The following is a 19,664-nucleotide window of genomic DNA, read 5'->3' on the forward strand; positions in this document are numbered from 1 at the left end:
CTTTTCAAGCAAGAAAAAAATGCTATATTTTTTCACGTCCCAGCTACTCAAATGGAATAATTTAGTGCTTTGATTTCTTATATAAAATAAGATTATATATTAATATAACTTAATAAGGCTGAATGTGTTTGGGTTTTGGGCCATTGGTCAGATAGAAACGGGCTGAGAAATGGTAATCGAATAAGGATGTCTGAGGTTCACATTTCCCTACCCTTGTGTTTTAATTTATATGTCTGGATTAATGGCCTCAGCACTGCCAGTCGAGCGCTACGCTCAAGTTGCATGCATGTGATCCGGTGGCTGCTGCATGGCCTTCCCTAGCATGCAGTTGTAGCAGCGTTAGCCGTTCTGAAGTAAGGGCAGGAATAGCATACCTTCCTTAACTACAGACAAACCCTGGGGTTTAAAAATGGAAAGAAAGGCCATTCTGAGGCATGGAAGGAGGAGGACACAAGTGAGGCAAGCTGGCTGCTTGAAACATCAACAACAACAAAACGCAGAGTCATGTGGTCCTGTAACCAGAGCCTCATGCTGGAAATGCCACAGTTGCAACTTGACAGCCGACAGTATTTTTTTTTTTTCTTTCAAGTCACGTCAAGAGGAAACAAAAGGCTGACACAGACTTCAAAGTCAAACTTGAAACTTTCTCTGCCCTGGTTTCCCCTGTGCCATTCTTACCTAACTCTTGGTCCTTTCTCTGTCATGTTACACAAAAGTCTGTATCTTACAATTACAGGTCTTGTTATTTTGATGATCCACTTGGCTTCACAAAAAGGATTACCGGAAGAGTGACTGACAAAACTTCCTTCCCCCACTCCCTCCCATCATCTACTGATAGTTTCTCTCTTTAGCATGCGCCTTCAGGGCTAAAAATAACTGGTCCCCTGTCGTCATTTGGTCACTGGGGGAAACATGGGTAGGTTACCCAGTCCTGTTATGTAAGAAGTCAGATCAGCGTAGGTGGCTTATTGGATTAGTGTGGTGGCAAAAGAGTGTGTGGATTTAGGCAGTAGATTAAAGAGTGGTGCATACTGCTTAAGGAGGGACACTTTCTGCCATGATGCCTGTGATTATCACTGTTTAAAGGACCTATTAAGGAGCAATGCTTGTCCATAATATGATGTGGTCAACTCGTGATTCCTCGTAGTGAATTACAGCTCTGCTTTTTGGGTAATGACATTACTACGTTTGCAGGAAGTCCTCTTTGAGAGGATGTAACTTCCCTACTCTTTCTTGTCTGTAGGCCTAGCCTCTTTAACCGGAAATTAAAACTGGATTTGCCCCCAAGAGCTCACCTGCTGACACTGGAAGACAGGGGGTTGGGAATGAGTAACAGCACTGAGTAAAAGTGAGGGAAAGGACATTACTCAGAGGCAATCTACCTCACTGAGTCTGGACTTGGCGAGGGCAGCGCTACATGTTTCTGGCAAAAATAACAAAACTACTTCTTTGCATATAAGACACTAATAATTTGGTACAGCAAAACATATGCAAGCAATATCGTGTCATCGTTGCAGCAACAGAGAATAACATCGTGAGTTATGAGACCATCTGTAATGTCACCACAAATATAGCATCAATGTCACAGAAAACCGCCATGAATCATAACATTGCAGGTTTGTGTCCGGCTGAGGAGCTGTGTTGCATGCCACTCCCCGTCTCTCTCATTGTCTAACTAACGCCTCTCTACGGTACACTGTCTAATGAAGGCATACGCTTCTTACTCAGTGTTTTTTGTGAGATTCTCGATTTGCAGCAGTAATATATGGCCAGTGTTTAAGTGATGGGCTACACGAATGATAAAAAATTATATGTTAAAGTGCGATTGCAGCTTGCACATCAAGAGACAAGGCCGGCAAACAAAGAAAGCTGAAAAACTAAATCTTTAGAAGCTTCGGTGATCAAGGAATTAGTGTCTAAAATGACAGATGAAAACAGGGGGCTGGCATAGCTGGCGACTGCACCATAAGGCCTGTGTGAAATAGCAGGCCAGAGGAGCTGGCTGAGCAGCTGTGATTGATGTTGGGTCTCTGTGCTCTGAATGAGCCCTCGCAGCAGGAGCCTGTGTGCTGTGGTAGGCCAGGTGCTGCAATGCACCAGTTGCAGCTGGTACTGCTACCGCTTAACTTACTTTGTCTCTCTCCTTTGAGCAGCTTTGACACAAGGGGTTCTACACAAAGTTTAAATAAAAACTGCGCTCGACACAAATTGCTGGATTATGTTTAATATCGCTGTTTCACGATGTACGGTAAAACATTATCATCATCAGTTTCAATGATCCATAAATAATTAAGATCAGAATATGTTAAATGAACAGAAGCATGTTAGTTTCCATAATAGAAGGACTAAATAATGTCCTATGATTATTAACAATCAACATACTGCAGGTGTGTGACAGCGCAGCCAGAATGCTCCTGTCTGTCCTTCAACTTTTCTAAATACAGATGTACACCATGATACTAGTATATAGCACTGTTAACAATGCTGTACTATTTAATTTTAAAAAGGCCATTTGAATGAATAATTGGGGCATAAAATAGAAAGGAATAGAACAAAAGTGTAACAGTGCACATATTTATCCCATACTAGACTTGTTTTCCATCACTTCTTTCTGTTGAGTATGACTTATAAAACACATATAATTTAATGTTGAAGTAGTGTTCAAGTCTGACTACAACTAGTTGGGAGCATATTTACTTAGAAGTCTTTTGACCAGTAGGAGCTTTGCCTGTCAACCCTCCAAAAGCTCTCCAGAATCTCCAGGTTTCTTTTACAGCTGCTACGCACACCAGATCTAACTAAAAGGTGACATATAAAACCCTTTAATTGCATTAGAAGATCACCATTGTGTAGTGCTGTACAGCTTGAGCCATAAAGGGGTTAGCTGGGCTTGCGAAGTTGCCGGAGAAACACAGGTCTGGTAGTCTTTGTCCACTATTTCAGTTTGATGAATCACTTTACAGTAACAACTCATATCAGCACAGTTGGATGTAAAAATGCACACAAGGCCAACTCTGACAGGTCAAAACCACAGACCGAGAGGGTGAGAGGGGAAGGAGTCTCCGTAATGAAAATAGCCATCAGCAACTTCCCTTTAACAAGCATTATAGGATCTACCGCTTCAATATCCAGCTCATTTCCGAGTTTGTACCACAGTGTGTGGCTAATGTACTCAGCCTCTATCATAGATGTCCCGGTGGGAACTGCTCTTAATATTCCCTGGTGGACACTGTGCATTTTCTCAGCACTAATTTCATTAACTGCGGGCGTGTCATGGCTCAACTACCCTGACATCAATAAAGAGAGCCAGAATGAGATATTGGGCGGATACTTACTGCAAACATGATTCTTAATCTGTGTTATATTAGGCTTCATAACAACACCTTTCATCTCTTGGGCGTATTACCCACAGTAGCTGGCTGTATGAAAACAATGTAAGAGGCATGGAAAGAGAAGAGAGAGAAAAGAGTAACAAGGAGCCAAATAAAGCTCAGTAGAAGTAGAGAGCAGAAGCACGCAGCTCTGGAGGGGAAGCCTCTAGTGGAAGGATCAATGCCATCAAGTGTCGTAATGAGTTTGGATGCAGGCCAGATGTCAGGATTATTGCTTGTGTCAGCCAACAGACAGACGGGTGGAACAATAGTCACAAGGGGGCACGTATTTTAGAGCCCAATGGGAAAAACTAGGCCCGGCATGATTGGCATTGGCCAAGGCGTGATGGTCTTCCCCGGTCTGTCTTTTTATTTCTCGCTTGTTGCAGGTTACAGAGATACTATGCAACCATGGAGAAAAAAAACTCTGTGATACCTGAGATTTCAATCAGACTAGAACTTTATGTCTTGTACAATAATAATTTGAGTATATCTGTGCATGGTCAACAGCTCAGTCTCTTAATAGCTGCTGAAAACTTAACTGTATTGTCTCAATACGAATCAATTATATTCTAATATGAATATAGTGTAACAAAACCATCCTTTTTTTGCTCAGGTCAGTCAAAAGTGATGGGCACGTGATATTATTGCCCCCTTGACTGTCAACACAAGCAAGATTAAATGCATCTAATGGCAGTAATAACAGGAACAATATTGACCAAGCACAGCACATCGCACAGCACTAACAAATACTAACTTCCTCAAAGTATGAGTATATTGCCACCCTATTATCACAATAACAACACTAATCCTTGTTCTCAAAATAAGAGGATCAACTACAAATAGTAGTTAAGTCCAGATATTTTTAGCAACCATATCTTATTCTGGCTATCTATGTTTGACCTCAAATAAATTAAAACTAATCTTAAGAGATATCATGTCACATGCTGGCAGCATTTTACAACTTCCTTGGTCACCTACTATGTCTATGATTACACAGTGATGAGTCAGTTGGCTCCATGACTAAGCCTTGAGATACTTCAGAGGCCCATGAGTGAATCACAGGGGCTATAACATCCATCTAAAAGCAAATCAAAATCGTAAAAAGGCTTTTTGTTCTTCCAGAAATAGGTCTAGGCAAAGTACAATCTAAATGTTGAGATACCAAACAAGCACTAATGAGCCTGGGAGAGTTGTAGGCTGGTCAATAAAGTGGAGATGAGGAGGCACGTGACCTGGCCACAACTAAGCTTCCACACGATTCATTCAATAATACCAGAGTGGCTTGGAGCTACTGACATTGATCTAACAAGAACAAATGAATGGCAGCCAAGCCACAGTCAAGAGGCTTCGTGAAGAAAAACTGCATCAGACAGACAATCCAGAAGAAAGACAAGTTAATTTGCTCCTGTGGAAATGTTTTACACCCACAGACCACCGTGTAACAAGTAATAAAAAGAAGTAAGACAGAAAGGTGAGGTGGAATATGGAGTTCGGCATTGTCAGTCTGCAGATTGTTCACCTTAACCTGAGGCTATCTACCATTGTTATTAGGGTCAAATTAGTTCCAAATCCCTGGGCTTTGGGATTTTTCAACTCACTGAGCCTAATGTGCCATTCATATCTGCTCATCACCACCAAAGAAAGATGTGTTCATGATTCATTTATGCCAGATACAAATTTCAGTAGACAAAGCAGTCACAGTCTATTCATGGGAATCAAAGGCCCAGAGATGAGACCATTCGTGAATCTGGGGGGGAAAGAGCTCGAGGGGCATAAAGATACTGCCTCAAATTAGGCAACAGTAACATCCATAAATTGCTTATCAGATCCCAATGCTGTAACCATCACTCACAACAACAACAGCAGGGCAGCTGCAGAATTAATCCCCCTCCCTGTCCGGCACCGTCTGGCTCCTCGTAGGCTCAGGCGGGCTACAGTGGGACTGACAGTCTAGGGACAACATAGGCAGCTGAGGTTTGCTGTGACATCACAGGGATGGCCTGGATTAGTTTAGCATGGGGCCAGAAACCTTTCCACTGTGTGTGACTTTATGAATGGTACAAGAGAAGGGCTTATGGCGTGCAAGTCAAAGATCTGAAACAGGAAATAAACCTTGTAAATACTAGTCACCGTGTTGTGTCAGTGTTGTGCCCAACCTCAAGCTACTGTGACTTGTCTCGATTCAAATATATGCTAGAATAATGTTTTGACCTTTCTTGAGTTTCCCCCACAAATGTTGGTCGAGCCAAGAATAAATATAAATTAATCTATAAATCAACTGACTGAAAATTAATGAACAACAAATGTGTTAAATAAATAAATCATTATTGGGTTATTTATCAAGAAGCAAGACTTCAGAGTCTCCAGCTATGCTCATAGCTTGGTGAAGCCACTTGAGCTAAATGTTTAAAGGATCACCAAAGTATTTCTAAATCATCCTGGGAATGATGAATTTCTGCAGCAAATTTAAAAGGAATCTATAAAATAATTGTTTAGATATTTCTTTAAAAGCTAAACCAAAAGAAACAGTGTCATCAAAGTCAGAGACATTCGTCCTTTGAGGACTGTGGATATCAGTATAACATTTAATGGCAATGGCTCTAATAGTTGTTGAGATACTAAAGTCTGGACCTGAGTGTTGGGCGGACCAACAAAGCGATGGTTATGCTATTGCATCTGCAAACCTTTCTCTGTTTTATACAGTACATGTACCTCCATGTCTGGACTGTGTTTTGGAGGCCACAAGTAATTTGAAGATGTCACCTTGCACTATGGACAGTTGTGATTTTCTTTTGTTCCAAACATGAGATCTAACAAAAAAATCTTTGTTGCAATCAAGTGTTCTGACTAAGATGGAGGGCTAAAATCTGTTTTGAATGGCCCTTCTTCCTGTATTCACAGGGTGCAAATGTTCTGTAACTACTGCAAGACTTTAAAACCCACACTGTGTCCGAAACCATTCACTCATTCACTACTCCCGTCACTATCCAGGGAGTTGATGTAGAGGACTATATATTTAGCTGATCTACTAAATTAAAAACTACTTTCGGACACTACTCAGGTCACTTCCTCTGCGTCGTTAATTATATCATTGCTGTCGCACAGTTCAAACGTGCCAGAGCAACGTCGGCTGGTAGACCAATCACGCTGCTCCCCTCTCGTCCGTCTGCCATTACTCCTTTAGCTCAATGCATGATGGTTTAACGTGTCAGGGTTGGTAACCATTGTTGGAGACAACTTTTAGTAGTGGTAAGAATAATAGTTATTACAATCCATTTGAACAGCACTACACAATGGTGAACTCACTCTAAAGTCCATGATATAGTCAGGAGTTAGTGGATTTGTACAGAGCTGAACGTTTCGAAAGACAAGTTTTGAGCATTTAGAGGATTATCATATACTGTGTAATAACATTGTCATCATCTGCTTTATACGGCTTAGAAGTGTACAACTAACAGGTAACAACAGGCCTCTGCTACAAAGCCAGATGGATTGGTTGAGATAACAGGAATGTCGTTTCCTGTTCAACAGGTTTACCAAGACTCTCCTGAAGTTGATTGATGTAATAGGCGATTTACTCAAACTGCCCAATTATGTTTCTAGTTACCTAAAAGTTACCTAAGTTTAAACATTCCTTAACAATTTGTTTCTTCTTTCAAACATATCTAAATTGAATGGACTTTATTACTTTTGACGACAGGCCCATTTTGCATAAGGGTGTAATTTTCAGCTGTACTTGGTAGGAAAGTCCAACAAAACTAAGGTAATCAATGTTTAAGTTCCAGACTCAGATCTGAAATGGAGGGCAAAAACTAGATGCTGACCATTGTACTATTTTCGAAAATGTCTTCTGTTAAAATACCTGTAACATTTAAAATGGCCGAACAATGACGATTAATCCATTTCAGTATTTCAATGATTCTCAATGACCTGATGTTGCATGTTAGTAATGTGTTAGCTTGACAAGAAAAAAGTGCTACGTCATCATTCAGAACAGAAGAAGTAACACAAATATACCTTTTTTCAGATCTATAGATGAAATAACAAACTTGACACCAATCTGGTCCATCATTAAACCAGCCATCATCATACAACAGCATTCATTTATTCATACAGTATCTATTAACAGGATCAATTAAATTACTGCTTTAACTGCAGGATCGCATGCATTCATGAAAGAGATGAAAACTTTATTGGTTTGTTTTTTTGCACAATCATCGAAAGAAAATGACCCGTAAATGTCAAAAAGTATCAGCTTACCGAGTAGGTGATATGGAAAGAAGTAGCATGCACAGCATATGAATGGAGATTACGTTACTACTTCCTATTGAGCAACTACTTTCCATTGAATCTGCTGCGTAGACTTTAGCTTTACATTAGTCCCAGATCACTAACGTCTGTAACCACTGCAAGACTGAGAATGAGAAACTCCAAGTATTATCTACAGATAGTAAACTCAACACAGGAAGTCTTTAATGTGTGTGTTTTTTAGTAGAAGCAGCACTGTGGCCCAGTTGGACATAAAGTTGAGACTGGAACGAGGCCATAACAAGCTTGAGATCTTGGGGTCAAGGGCAGCAAGAGTTTTTTCTCCCCCGCCATTGATGGTGTTGCTTCCCTGTGGAGTGCTTCCCGACACGTCTCCATCTGACCTTGTCATCCCGCTGTGACAGGATCATATTAACTAACTCCTGATAGTGGAGGCTAGCTGCATTGTACGGCTGTTCATACCTCCCTACGTATATATGTTTGGAAGGCAGTTTTTCAGTGTCTCATAAATAAGATTACATCTTCGAAACATTAGTGAGGATCTCCTGCTAATCTGCAGTGAGAGGCTCTCATAAATTTCAGAAAATTGATGGGTCAAGGACTCTTGAACCATTCAGGACATGAAGACATTCCATTAATTGAGTTTAGAGCTGAACTCAAGTCTCAAGTTACTTTTTTTACATTCTCAATATTTTTGTAGACTACTTCAAAATAGCCAAATTATTCATATAAAAAAGCAAGATATGTCAGTACTGTAAATGTGACTAAATGGTCTGAGATTGTTTTTTCTTGTTTGTAAAAGCAGGAATATAGATACTCATATAATTCTCTGAGTTTATTTCAATTTTGTAGCCTGATAACGGCAAGGATATTCACATTTTTAAGATGTAATGAGAAGACTATCTTAAGAGATGTTATTGCACAAAGCCAAAATCGTTCTATTATTTATAGCAAAAGAACCCAAGAGTCCAAATATTTTATTATTTCTGAGGCTCACTGCAGACACAAGGAAGATAATGTATCCGTCCATAAGTACAGCAATACATTTTGTAAGACCAGAAACAATAGGTTGATTAATTCAGCAACAGAAAATTATTCTGCAACAATTTCGTCCCAATTTAAAACATTGGTTTAATCGAGCAAAAAAATGTTTATATATATATAAAAAATAAAATAAAAGATAGAGACGGGGAATGGCATGCAACAAAAGTCACTAGCAAACAAGGATGTTTGCGTTTATGTCTGTACTCCAACCTCCAAGGCCACCATATAGCTCCACAATTATTAATTTACATATATTCAACAGATTTATTAAAAAATAAGGATGTTTGGTAGATTCACCCCGAGATAGAACAATGCAATTACTTAACTGACAATCCTCATGACACTGTCTGTAAAGATCTCACTCATCAGCTCATATGTCTTGGGTCAATATAAAGACGTACGTGTGCAAATATTAGAGAAGGTTCTGCGTCTCTACATCCGTCTCCGTGGAGAGCATTTTCACATCTCCCTCCCTCCTCACCTGCCACGTCCACTTGCTTTGCAGATAGAGGAGAGTCATTGACATGGGGAAAGTATATCTAAAGAAAGACATATTAGACTTGCTGCAGGTTAGTGACGGAGACAGGACATTAAGTGCAAACTAGAGCAGAGGAGATGTCCCATGTCGACACATCGACAGAGTGGAGAGGACTGAGGGGACTTGATATGACACACCAGTGGCCCCAGACAGGGGATTTAGTGGCGTGTTGGGTTTTTGTGCCACATTATTATCAGCCAGTGATCCGCCAGGCACATGGGTAGCTCCCAATCCCTTCAGAAGGGAGCAGTCTATCCCCCTCCAGTCTCCCTCCCCATGCTGTTCCCACTATTCAGACTGACCGAGGCTTAGCTGGTGTTATTGAAATGCTACGGAGGAACATCCTGCTTCCCTTACACATGAAAAAGAATCCTGAGAATGACAGAAAGGTAGATATAATGCTTAAAGATGAGGCAGACTTTCTGTGTCTTTACAAACTAGTATTTGGGAAACCAGATGCTGAGGAGCACCTTCTATCATGTGGATCAGCTGATGCGAAAAAGCCTTACCTGCCAATCGCCATGTTATTTGTGAGAGTGGATTTTGTCTGTCTGCAGATAGGCATGCAAGCTAAGACGGCAAACAGGATGCTTCTTGCCATTTGCCTTAACTTGCGTGGCTTTAGTGGAAGCAGGTCTTAAGCGCCTTCTCATAGAAATTTGTATTGGTAACGTCTAAAAGGTGCCTGTCTGTCAAGGCAGGATGAAACATTAAATATGTGGATAGCTGCTGACGTCACCTGTACCTCAAGTGTCCTAGATAAGATTATTTTGGCAACACATCCAGGCACAGGATGGCAGTGATCCACAGCAGAGAAGAGTGACAAGGAGAGAAGCGGCACGTGGTGGGCAAGACTGGGGAGTGTGCGGCACGGAGAGCTGACGGACAGGCCGCTGATGGATTAGGTGGTAAGCCTGGCAAGGGCTGCCCTTTCTCGATGGAAGTCTGCCTGATGCAGTCTGGTGATTAAAAAATAAAACTGAAGGGTGGGGAGTGTGCTTAGGCTCCCATAAAAAGCCGCCGAAAGAAATGTTGCGGAACAGACGCGTGATTGAGCAAAATACACTATGTATGGAGCCACGAGAGCTGGAAACGTTGGTGTTGGAGCAGAACAATAGGTCGTCAGCCTGGCAGGGTACAGGAGGTGATCAAATCCTACGGTCAGAAACATGCTTGAAAAAGGAACATGATACTGTTTACACTGAAGCAGGGGGGTGATTGTGTAGGTTTAGTGCCATGGGGAGTCAAGAGAAAAACAGCTAAATCGTTTGCTCTTTGTAACCGAAAAAAGGTAGTGTGTGTGGTAGTTGGCGGTGATAGCTGCTGCATAATTAATCTGTTTTTGCTCATGTGACTGCAGGAGCAACATTGGTCAACAGTTTTCTAGAGAATCTATACGAGCATTTAATTATTTAGATTTCTTCCAGTATGATGCATGTGGCCTTCGGTGGCATAACACTATATGTTTATGTTGTGATGCACACGATGAGAAATTGCTTTTTTGAAGATAATTTTTATCCTTGCATTTGGTAAAACCACTGAATCTTTGTAGTCAGTTTATTATTACTGATCATTTAAAACTGTGTCTTGCAGTCAAAAATCAGAAAGACAATCTTACTACTACGTAATTAGTTATGTCCTACATGAGTAAAATACATGAGTACAGTACAAAATATTGTATTTTGAATGATTGGAAGAAATAGAAATGGTGATATCAAGGCCAACCATTTATGAATATGGATATGGTATGAGCAATATTCATTTATTGGCACAATTTTCGGTTTGAAACGGAAATAACACATTTATTTGTGGGAACAATCTTTCGAGTAGATCCATTTGTGTATTGTAAAGGTTCTCAGTTTTGAAATCTTTAGAATTCTGATGAGCAACAATGGTCATTAAGGCCAATATTTCTACCTATATGGATTATACTGCGCCAATTTGATGACCTGTTCATTTTCCACATGCAGTATATACATACTTATAATGTGTAAAAGAACATAGTTCATAAATACTGCTTGTATGAACACATACTCAAATAGAGACAGACCATCTTGCGATGACATCACACCAGCTATGATGCCAAAAAAGTCTGAATCAGACTATAATGGCCAATTAAGTGTGAACGCATACAAGGAATTCGACTCCAGTATTTTGATACCCTCAAAGTATAAGCAAATAAGTCAACATAAGGCTAAAACTAGGGACAACAAAGCTGAACAAAGGTAAACATGAACACAGGACTACTAATGGCCCCTTTTACATTTACTGCCCCCCTACTTCTGGCACCCTAACTCGGACCCCACCCACCTGTAAAGTTTTGAGACTCCGTCTTGCACAGTTGTGGTGCTATTGCGACAAAATCTTCCCATAGACAGACTGAGGAACACACTTGGCAAAGTACTAAAGGTGGCTGTCGTAGTTCCTGCTACAGCAGGTTTTTCCAGGATCACATTTGGCAGGATGACCCACACAGAGTCACAAAGTGAGGTAAATGAGATTGCACACTGCATTGTCATAGAAATGGAATAAACCGCCTTAATGTGAAGCACGTATTAGGTATGCAAATGTACCCTTATCTCGTACATTTTGAGTAATGGATCAACTTACAAGGAAGTATAGAAATACTAATGAGCAAAAGTTAATTTTTAATTAACTTTAAGAGGTCAGATAGCTTGCTTTATCAGCCAAAAAACTGTACTCAACAGCAATAACTCAGATTGAGATATTAGCCTGTGTCTACAATTACAAATCTAATCAAATCAATGCAAAGTGCCTCTTGGAGAAAAACAAACTGCAGTAAGTAGCATAAATAATAACAATACAATATGTTATTGACACATGCAGATGACTTCAGACCCCGGTCCAGAGAGGTCAGGATGAGCCACGAATAAGTGATGGAAGGAATCCCACAGGACGGTGGAACTGCAGCCAGCAATAGGCCTGTGTGTGCCCAGCCAAATAGGTAATCTCCTGGATAAACAAAGAGACCTTAACTCCCAAATATACTAAACTGCCTTTGGCACTTAAACACAAACAAATCCCCTAATGAGCAAAAAAATACTTTTGTAATGCGTATGCATCCGTATCCTCTGTCCCTGGCAAACACAACTGAGATGCAGTGGAAAGCTACTGATGCAGTGAGGGTGTGAAGGTCCCAGCTGAATTACAATGGCTGTATTATTAGATCCACGCTACTGTACATGCCATTTGCTGGAAAACTTGTTATTGTACTGCAAGACTTGGCTGGCACTAAGCATCAACTGCAGTACTCTAGCCGAAGATGATGTTACTTTTGTGCTGGACAAGGGAGGGGGGTGGGGGGGGTCAGTCTGGATGGGTGCCAGGTTTGCTGGGTCAAGTCAGGTTAGATATAAGATATATTAGTTTCACTTTAAGAAGCTTCACTCAGACTAACGTAACATATAAAGTGTTTGTCTGGGAACCCCCGTGTTTTATCTGCAGATATAGAGATGACCGCAGACTCTCTTTATTGAAAAGTTGTATTCTTGAAGCTATTTCTGTAGACTTCTTCAGAAAACTCCCACGGCCCCCGGGGTTTCCTTGACCCCTGTTGGGGCACTCTTAATCCTGGCTTCAGCTAGCAAGTTACTGTCCTGCACTCCCAGAGAGCTAACGTGAACCGTAACACCGGTCGGCCTGCCTTCGGTAACAATGATATAGACCCGGGACCTGCTTTCCAAACATGTCTGCAACACGCAAAACGAAGTAAAGATTTTCTTTACATACCCTCCGACCGGGTACGAAGATCAGACATCGTTCTCTGGACGGGCGGCATCTCACCACACAGAGCCGGGCCACGGCACCTGTCAAGCGGCCGCGGCTTGTTAGTTCTGCTCCCTGTGACTGCTGCCGCTGCTTTTTCTCAACCGTCAAAGAAGAAGGAGAAGAAAAAAGGAAGACCCGGCTAAAATTCAACAGAAGAACCTCTCTCGTCCTGCTGCGTATTTATTCTTAATGAAAAATACAGACGAGTTACAACATTCATTGCCTGGTGGTGACAGAACCATGCCCAGGAGCCCCCGGCTTCACGGATCCCCCAGCATCCCAGTTTACTCGTCGGATTATAAAGCCGATAGACGTCTTCGGTAAAGCAGGAGTGGACATGGATTTACCATAAACTGACGTGAGGGGGACGGTGCCGTTTCACATTATGGACCGTACCACATTCACCCGCAGTGGGAGGGGGGTGCGTGAACATTATAACTCTCGATTCACAGCGGCTAGGAAATATATGTCACGAACAATGTATTTTTACGAGGATATGAAAAAAGACAAAGTGCCGGATTGTAATTGGCTGGATGAAAAATGATTATGACACGGATACGTATTTAAAATTGGCCCATAAATTGTCCGTTGGTGTGGACGCCTACCCCCTCTGCAGTAGACGTTGTTCACAGCTTGAAGACATAACAATAGTACACTGGGTGGGAGTTGGCTTATCACTGAAATGTCTTGTTTTAGTTTCAAATCTATTTATTAACGTATTAATAGTAATTGCAATGCCAGCAAATGCTGATACACACACACCGTTAACAAACTAACAAACAATATTGTATACTACGTATGTGTATATGTAGTTTATTATTATATTTATTCCATAACACATTTAAACACCTTGAATCCTGAAAGTATGTTGCTAAATTACATTTAGATTCATTTATATAAAAAATCATGCTCTTTAAATACGTTGTGGTGTTACCATTATGCTGAATATGTACAGTATACATTTTCTAAATGTTGTCTCGTACCTTATGTTAATCAATAAAACTACTGATTACTTTTTCTATGTTGCTGTTGTTGATTTATTGTTATAGGTGTATGTATTACACACCAATTATTGTTGTATTCAATTTAATATACACTTCATAGAGAAACAAAAGTATACACACAATATTAATATTGATAATTCATGAATTCCGTCACTAATATTTTGAAAAGCAGAAAAGACAGTGTCCACATGACAAAGAGAGGAATTCCTATTTGTTGGTGTAAAACCTTTACTTTCTTTCTTTGTTTATATCTTTTAACAAGGAAGGCCCTTTGTGCTGTTTCACCACAAACCAGACTGCAGAATTATTTCTCAAAGAACAGTCTAATATCTGAAAATATACTGTCTGTGGTGTAATGCAATGGACATGCAGTATGTGCACACACAAACGCACACACACACACACAAATGCACACACAAACGCACACACACACAACCCATCAGACATGTTGAAAGGGTATTAATTTTCTGTCTTTCTCAACTACTCTATCTACTATAGTCAGAGCATTAGAGTGCATTACACTTTCTTATATTCATGTATTTCATTTTTTATATATTTTAAAGATAAGTAGACCTGTCACAACACACCAGAATGGTTGTAAGACATGTTGTAAGGCTTCAAGCAGATACACGTAAAGGATGATGGAGAGGCACCTTGTTTAACTTCATAATTTAAGAGTAACTAGTAAGGCGAGAACATTTATATTTAGAGTCATACTTCCTCTGTATGCCAGGAGTATGGAGGAGACATGTTTCATCAACTATATTGGACTGAACACCCACCAACCAGCAGCAATCAATACATTTGATAATCACCTGACTTTTGTTCCTAGTCGAACAACAAACATGTTTACTTCCAGTAACCTCACATTGAACACGGTGCTTCTTTTTTAAATATGCCGTTCAGTTTCCTCTGGATGACTCCAACATCATTTGTTGAATAGGCAAAAAAACTAAAACATTGCACAGCAATTTCTCTCATGAAACATTAAAGATTCTTCCTTCCCATAAACAGGGAAAACTAAACCCATAAACGCATCAATAAAAAAACCCTGGACAGCTACTGACTCAACAATGGAATAAAGCAGTTGTAAGCAAACAGTAGTATCCGTCACTATTACGTGATTATTGTGCAGAGACATGCTCAGGATAAGATCTAATCCAGGGGGGGCATTTTACAGCTTCCTTTAAACCCCTCATGAGCGTGTTCCTCTCCTGTCACAGATCTGTTCCAACACCGACCCACAGTTACCAAAATTAGGACGCATAAATAAAACAATACAAACGCAAATGCAAAGAACAAAGCAGCAACCACGCCGTCTCTGCTGCGTCTGCCTGGCTGTACAGTAATCAAAGTGTGTTCTCATTGTCACTGCAGTTGAAATGCAAATCACACCGGAGACGGCATTTGTGCAGCAGCAGCACCACTGCAGTTTCCTGAGAGAACTGCAGTGTTACAGACACACCAGTTGTCTCATGTGAGTGTGTTGCACCAGATGTATGTTTATAATGCTCAGTGTCCTGCATATGTGTTTTTTTTTGTGTGTTATTGCTGCCAAATTTCTGGTCTATTTTCACGTGATATGAAACTTTGTTGAGAGTGATTCAGGCGACAATGTTGATCCATATTGCCTGTGAAATTAAAAATGCATTTATACTGTTGTGGGGATTAGAGGGAAATGAGATTATGCTTTGTGTATGAGCAGTGTATAGATGCTGGAAAGCACATCAGAGTTCACATCTCTTTGAACAATAAGATTCAATATCATACGATTTAGGTTATGCACATAATTTTGGGTCAACATTCAACGTTCAGTCCTGTTCTGTGCAGCCAGAATGGAGCCAAATCCCAAACACAGAGAGATTGTGTTACACAGGAACTCAGGATTCACCACATCCAAAAATAAGAAATGAACACCTGAACATCTACGCCTCCTCCTGTGCCTGCTAGGGACACATCTCTCACAAAGATTTCCTTTCTTTCTCCCACTCCACCGAATTCAACATCAGTTTGCCACCACGGGGATTTGGCTGGTACAGCTCCCACGGTTGCTAAGCAACAGTGACAAGAAGCCTGCCTCTTCGATTATGTGTGTGTGTGTGTGTGTGTGTGTGTGTGTGTGTGTGTGTGTGTGTGTGTGTGTGAGTGTGTGTGTGTGTGCTGTTTTTGTGTTTTACAGCAGATCCAGTCCAAACAATGACTCATTCAACCAGCCGTGACAATTTCCACCACTGTCGAAATCTGTGTCAATTACATACAGTGTTTTTTTTATCGGTTTATTTAGATTGTTTTTAAAACCTTTATCAGAGATTTCATTGATACCATTGATCACCTTTGTTTTTTGATAAGCTATCGCAGAGTAAATATACATGCTGGCAGGCTGGGATTGAAATCCAAATAACAGATGCAGCAGAAAAAACATTGACGTGCGTTTTCAATGAAGTCCTTTTACTTTCATTGATGTGCACAGCTCACAATAGCTATTGATAAGAGGAATAACTGAGTGAGATCAGTCCCAGCAGTACAGATACATGTATAAGTCAGTAAGTAATTACCATTACCCGCCACCATCAGTTCAATTCTTTAACTCAGCCTCAGCATGTATCAATATTAATGCTATTTCCTTGATTTACTTTTTGATACTGCTACTTGATTACTTTTTGGGGGGTGAAATATCTCAACTATTACTGACAGTCATGCAAATGTATACATTGCAATAAATCAGTAATTTGGCAGCAACGAGTCAGAAACAGGGAGTAAGTCTACAACGGCTTCTAACGTCATGTTCAAAAGGACTCAGTGAAGGAGAGTCGGGCTCGTCCCTTCAATCAATCAAAACAGCTCGAAAACACGTTAACGAGCATGATCCTTGTACCGCTTCTGAGCCGCAAACACTGGCATCCACTGGCCGTTAAAATCCTCACGGTCACCTTGTCTACATCAAACTATAGAGAGTTTGCAGTGTCCTTCAGAGAAAAGTCTGGCTGAATAATAAATGATGATGTTTGTAAGCCCCTGCCTCTGCAGGAAAATACTTTGAGCCACTTTGCTGCTGTTGAGAGAGGAACTACTAAGGAAAGAAGTAATGCAGCTTAAATCCTGCACCAGCTTACTGGATCCTATCCCAGATGCTTTTAAAAGGGTATCCAGTTGACTACAGAGGATTAAGTACGGGCTATTTCCCTTACTGATATTCATCCCACACTGGAAACTGCTATTGTTAAACCACTCCTGAATGTAACCTTGATGCTTTTTGGTTTAAAAGAAAAAAACATCACTAAAACAGCTTGATTCATGCATTCATTGTTTTTTATGGGCCCATTCATTTGACTTTTTTTATGATCCTCACAGCATTGAGACAGCAGTATGAGACCATTTCTCCTTTTTTTTGAATGCTTCTGGACTAAAAAATGTCTTTAATATTCTCAACAAAAAAAACCCCACACAAACGTGTTCGTGGCTGCAAACACTTTGAAGTTCAGTCTCTAAATCCTTACCCTGAAAATGGTATCTCAATCTCTTCAGGATTTTATTAATCCTGCTCCTTCTCACTTGGGGTAAAGAATCGTGTTATTGATTTTATCATAAATCATTGCTCCTTCTCTTCACACTGATCAAGCGGATGCAGCCGTCAGGCTTGCAGCTGCATCCTTCATTGCTCGCCTTCAGCTCTTCAGGGAACGATTGAGCAGCTTGACATTTTGCTGTGATTGAATTGCACTCTGCCCCCTTGTGGACGCTGATCCTCAGTCAGGGACGGTGAGGTGGTTTGATGGTCAACCAATCACAAACGACGAGTCCCTAGAGAGTCATTTCCCCTAATCCCTGTTCACAATATTTGATTAACGTGTGCAGATCTTGTCAAACCTACACAGAAACACATTTCACGGTCCATAAGAGGCAAGAGTTGCATTAAAGAGCATTTTCCCTCGATGTGGAGATCTCTCTGATTCTGCTTTATTACACCAACTCAAAAATATACTGCAGATCAGTCAAATTTTGAAGTTAACGTACAAATCATGATGGCAATCTATGAATACATCTGTTTATTCAATCTGCACAAAATTAAAACCATATATTACTCTGCACCGCTTGACTTCTTCCCCTCCGTCACAGCCGAGCCAGCGGACAGCAGTGAAATTAAAGAGCGTTAAAGTATTCATCTTTTCAAATTGCTTTTTTAATAGCAGTTGAGGTGGCTGGTGAGGCTACATTCGTGCTACTGATGAGGAGGGCTGAAAGATAAGCTCTTCAGGTTGAAGAGAATATCACCATCTCTGTGGTCGCTTGTCTAAATGTGCTAAAATGAGATAAAATGGCTGCTTGACTCAACATGGCGTGGGTGTGTTTCACTGAAGTCTTAATAAGCATGTCCCGTCCTGCCTTTACAGGAGGTCTCAACAAGACAGTGAACTTGTTTTCCACTGAAAGTCCTAATTCATCTACTCTGAAAGTCTTATTCTGGAATACAACAGCTGAAGAGGTTTTAACTGAAACTGTATGAGGGAAGGATGATTGAGAAACAGCTTTGTTGATGATATGGAAAGAAAAACTAATTAAAATGAAAATGATTTGTTAAGACCATGACTGATTTATTCCAATTATAAGAACTGTATGTTCCACTGACAGGCAGAGTCATATGAGCGGCTGTATTCAGATACTGACAAATACTGCCAAACTCACAACCCAGCACCAGGTCTATCTGATATAATACAACATAATATAATACAAAGCCATGTTATGTTATGTCCTTTAATGACATATCATGTAGTATTCATTTAATTGGGTGTTTCCAGGTTCAGATGTTTTATTAAGTAAGCAACAATCATGGTAAACATTTGAAATATTACATCCTTATATTTAATAACTCTAAAAATCGGTTTCACCAGGATGGTGTGTGTTTGTATGTGTGTGTGTGTGTGTGTGTGTGTGTGTGTGTGTGTGTGTGTGTGTGTGTGTGTTTGAGTGGATCCTCCACAAGGATGCACATACATACATTACACATTCCTTCCAATGGTTTCACACTAATCCACTTATCTACAGGCACCAAGGAAAACAGAAATACACCAGCAATGCAGGAACGCGATCAAGAACACATGAAGGCCAGGCTTTAAAATGTTCAAAATGTTTGGCTTTCTAAATATTTTCTGAAGAAGTAAGATCACTCAACACGTTCTGACCTCAAGGATAAACACACACAATACTTTCGAGTAACATTGAATACAAACAGAAACATTTCTTGTTTCGAGCACAGTGAAATATTATATGAAATAACCACAGAATCGTGTGTGTTCATGAAAGACTCCCATCAGTGAGAAGATTGAGAAATTCAGGTTTTCCGGGCTGTTTAACACTGACGTTAAAGACTCTGCCATTAAATTGAATAGGAGAAACAACAGCTAAATAAAATCAAGAAGAGATTTAGAAACAAAGTTATCAAGCCACCCTCAGCTACTCAGGCAGTAATTTTAAAGTCTAGACAACCTAATGGCTTCTAGCATTTGGCTAGCAGCAGCAATTATATACAACACACCTTTACAGGCCATATTGAAACATTACACTTTCCCAGATGGATTTTCTTTAATGATCAGCACGATGTGAGTGACACAAACAGGTGTGTGTGTGCGTGTGCGTGTGTGTGTGTGG

General features: G+C 40.4%; 1 protein-coding gene across 2 annotated transcripts in view; it reads right to left on the reverse strand.

Annotated features, from left to right (window-relative positions):
* Positions 1 to 13,367, reverse strand: part of atp8a1 (ATPase phospholipid transporting 8A1) — a 97,887-nt gene extending 84,520 nt beyond the window's left edge. Inside the window, exon 1 of one of the 2 annotated variants that reach the window (XM_068592539.1) lies at positions 12,976 to 13,367. In XM_068592539.1, the coding sequence (XP_068448640.1) occupies positions 12,976 to 13,024 (49 nt within the window). In that variant the 5' untranslated portion in view covers positions 13,025 to 13,367. The remainder of the gene's footprint in view (positions 1 to 12,975) is intronic. The other variant, XM_068592547.1, reaches the window with a different exon arrangement.
* Positions 13,368 to 19,664: the final 6,297 nt, after the last annotated feature.

Source organism: Clinocottus analis, unplaced genomic scaffold (genome assembly GCF_023055335.1).
Source record: "Clinocottus analis isolate CAN_PGR_092001 unplaced genomic scaffold, fCliAna1.0.p SCAF_10, whole genome shotgun sequence".
NCBI lineage: Eukaryota > Metazoa > Chordata > Actinopteri > Perciformes > Cottidae > Clinocottus > Clinocottus analis.